Source organism: Nanorana parkeri, unplaced genomic scaffold, assembly GCF_000935625.1.
Source record: "Nanorana parkeri isolate BGI_ZX_2015 unplaced genomic scaffold, ASM93562v1 scaffold2232, whole genome shotgun sequence".
Classification (NCBI taxonomy): domain Eukaryota; kingdom Metazoa; phylum Chordata; class Amphibia; order Anura; family Dicroglossidae; genus Nanorana; species Nanorana parkeri.
In genome coordinates, this window is record NW_017308500.1 from 146,753 (window position 1) to 148,978 (window position 2,226).

General features: G+C 47.1%; 1 protein-coding gene across 1 annotated transcript in view; it reads right to left on the reverse strand.

Annotated features, from left to right (window-relative positions):
* Positions 1-1,627: 1,627 nt before the first annotated feature.
* The window catches only part of LRRC58 (leucine rich repeat containing 58), a 14,131-nt gene continuing 13,532 nt past the window's right edge, over positions 1,628-2,226 (reverse strand). The window contains exon 4 of the mRNA XM_018573092.1: positions 1,628-1,826. Within this exon, the coding sequence (XP_018428594.1) occupies positions 1,630-1,826 (197 nt within the window). The 3' untranslated portion in view covers positions 1,628-1,629. The remainder of the gene's footprint in view (positions 1,827-2,226) is intronic.

Sequence of the window (2,226 nt, forward strand, 5' to 3'; positions counted from 1 at the left end):
GTGGTAGCTACAACCCTGATTCATATCCCCGCATACCTTCCTTCCCTCCACTACCATTTATAACAATCCGTCCCCCAAAATCTCTCTCCTTGCTGATGTCATCACATAGAACGCAGGACCAGCGGCCACCATTGCTTCGGCATTGTAGATCGCGATGCAGAAATGCGCACATCCCGGCACTGGGGAGACGGGGAGCGGACCATCGGACGCCGCAGGTAAAGGTGAGCAAGTTGTTATGTTACATTACATCAGCACTGGAGGTTCATCGTTATTCCTGCCCAGAGCTCCGCTGTAAGAACATATAAATCCCTCTGATGGTAATTAATGGTGGCTTCTCTCCCAATATTAAGGAAAGCAAGAAGAAGTAAAACCCCAAAAGATCTCCCCAAGGCCGTGTGGTGTTACGCATGCTCCCCGATGTGGGGGCGGCCATCTTTCAGCCCCTATTCTAATGGCAGTCTAAAGTGCTACAACATCACGGACGCCGGGTCACGCCAAGAGGCGCACCGACAAGTAATAAAAGGCCTTTTGTTCAGGATTTAGAATGACGCAGTCCTATCGGAAAATACCGGACACTGTACATGCGTCGCACAGGAAAGTACAGACGATGAGCGACGCATGTACGATGAAATGTCATCGGTGCTTCTTTCATCCTAGGCACAAAAACACAGTTCAGTGTTCTGTCAGGCAAAACAAACGACAAACGCACTCAACAACTTGTCACCGGTTATACAGTAAGGTGCACACGAAATGGGCTTTGAACACTGGTACAGTAGAAAGGCGTCATGGCACACTCACAAACCAGCATGTAAAACAACAGAAGACGTGTATCCAAACCTCTGTCATTGTCCTTAGTGGTGAGACAAGTTGTTTTACATGCTGGTTTGTGAGTGTGCCATGATGCCTTTCTACTGTACCAGTGTTCTGTCAGGACACACAAATAGTAAGTCTTCTATAAGAGTCCAGACGCTGCAAGCCCGGGGGGGGCCGGATCAGCTATTGTACGACAACCATATACAGTCCTTCTACCTTGTCCATAAAGTGACACATAAGCCATTTCTTTGCACACAGCGGCGGACTCCTGGCCGATGTACAGTAAATTTCCAGAATCGGTACAAGATGGCTGATACGCCGTGTCATAATTTGGGCACACATTGACTAAGTGCTGGCCAATGTACAGTCAAGTTCCAGAAACAAGATGGCCAATACACCATGTCATGTTTGGGCACACAGTGAGGAAGTGCTGGCCAACGTACAGTCAATCTCTGGAATCAGAACAAGATGGCCGATGCACCGCATCACATTTGGGCGCACAACGGCAAAGTGCTGGTCAACGTACAGTCAATATTCGGAATAAGATGGCCGATGCGCCGCTGGCTTTGTGCACACAGTGGCAGAAGTGCTGGCCAACGTACAGTCAATCTCCAGCATCAAGATGGCGGATATGCCGTGTCAAATGGTTAGATAAACTTCAGATTGTACTGAAAGGTCCAGCAGGAGCATCGCCGGAATCATGCCCTTTAAAAGGGAGGCCAACGCGCTCCGCATTGTTAGTCCAGAGCGGAGACCTGTGTGGCGACCAACAGAGGGCGGAAATTCCTGTCCATGTCAGTTTTTGTTGAGAGCGGCTCAGCCTAGAAGTACTTTCTGCATCCTGCGTGCCGCCACCATGGCCTCGTCCTCCGAGTCGGATTCGCTTTGGGAGGAGACAGAGCTGCAGGGGGAGGAGCATTCCGGGGAGCAGAGATAATGCATGAGGGGGAGGCGGTACTTGCCGCAGAAATCCACAAACTTGATCTGACGCACACACGAGTCAAAGTACACACCTGCCGAGGGGAGAAGAAGAGGTTTTATGAAATGCAGAAATATAATTAGAAAAATATCACTTCATTTTTTTTTTTTTTTAATATAGCTAACATAAGTTGCTGACGTTATCTTTACACCAGCTTCTTGTAGCTCTCTCCACAGCAGGCATTACTTTACAATCAGGGTCTGCTGCACAAAGTAACATTGTTTATAAACATTGATCAGAGGGAGAGATACAAAGTAACATTGTATATAAACATTGATCAGAGGGAGAGATAGAGAGATACAAAGTAACATTGTATATAAACATTGATCAGAGGGGGATAGAGAGATACAAAGTAACATTGTATATAAACATTGATCAGAGGGAGATAGGAAGATACAAAGTAACATTGTTTATAAACATTGATCAGAGGGAGA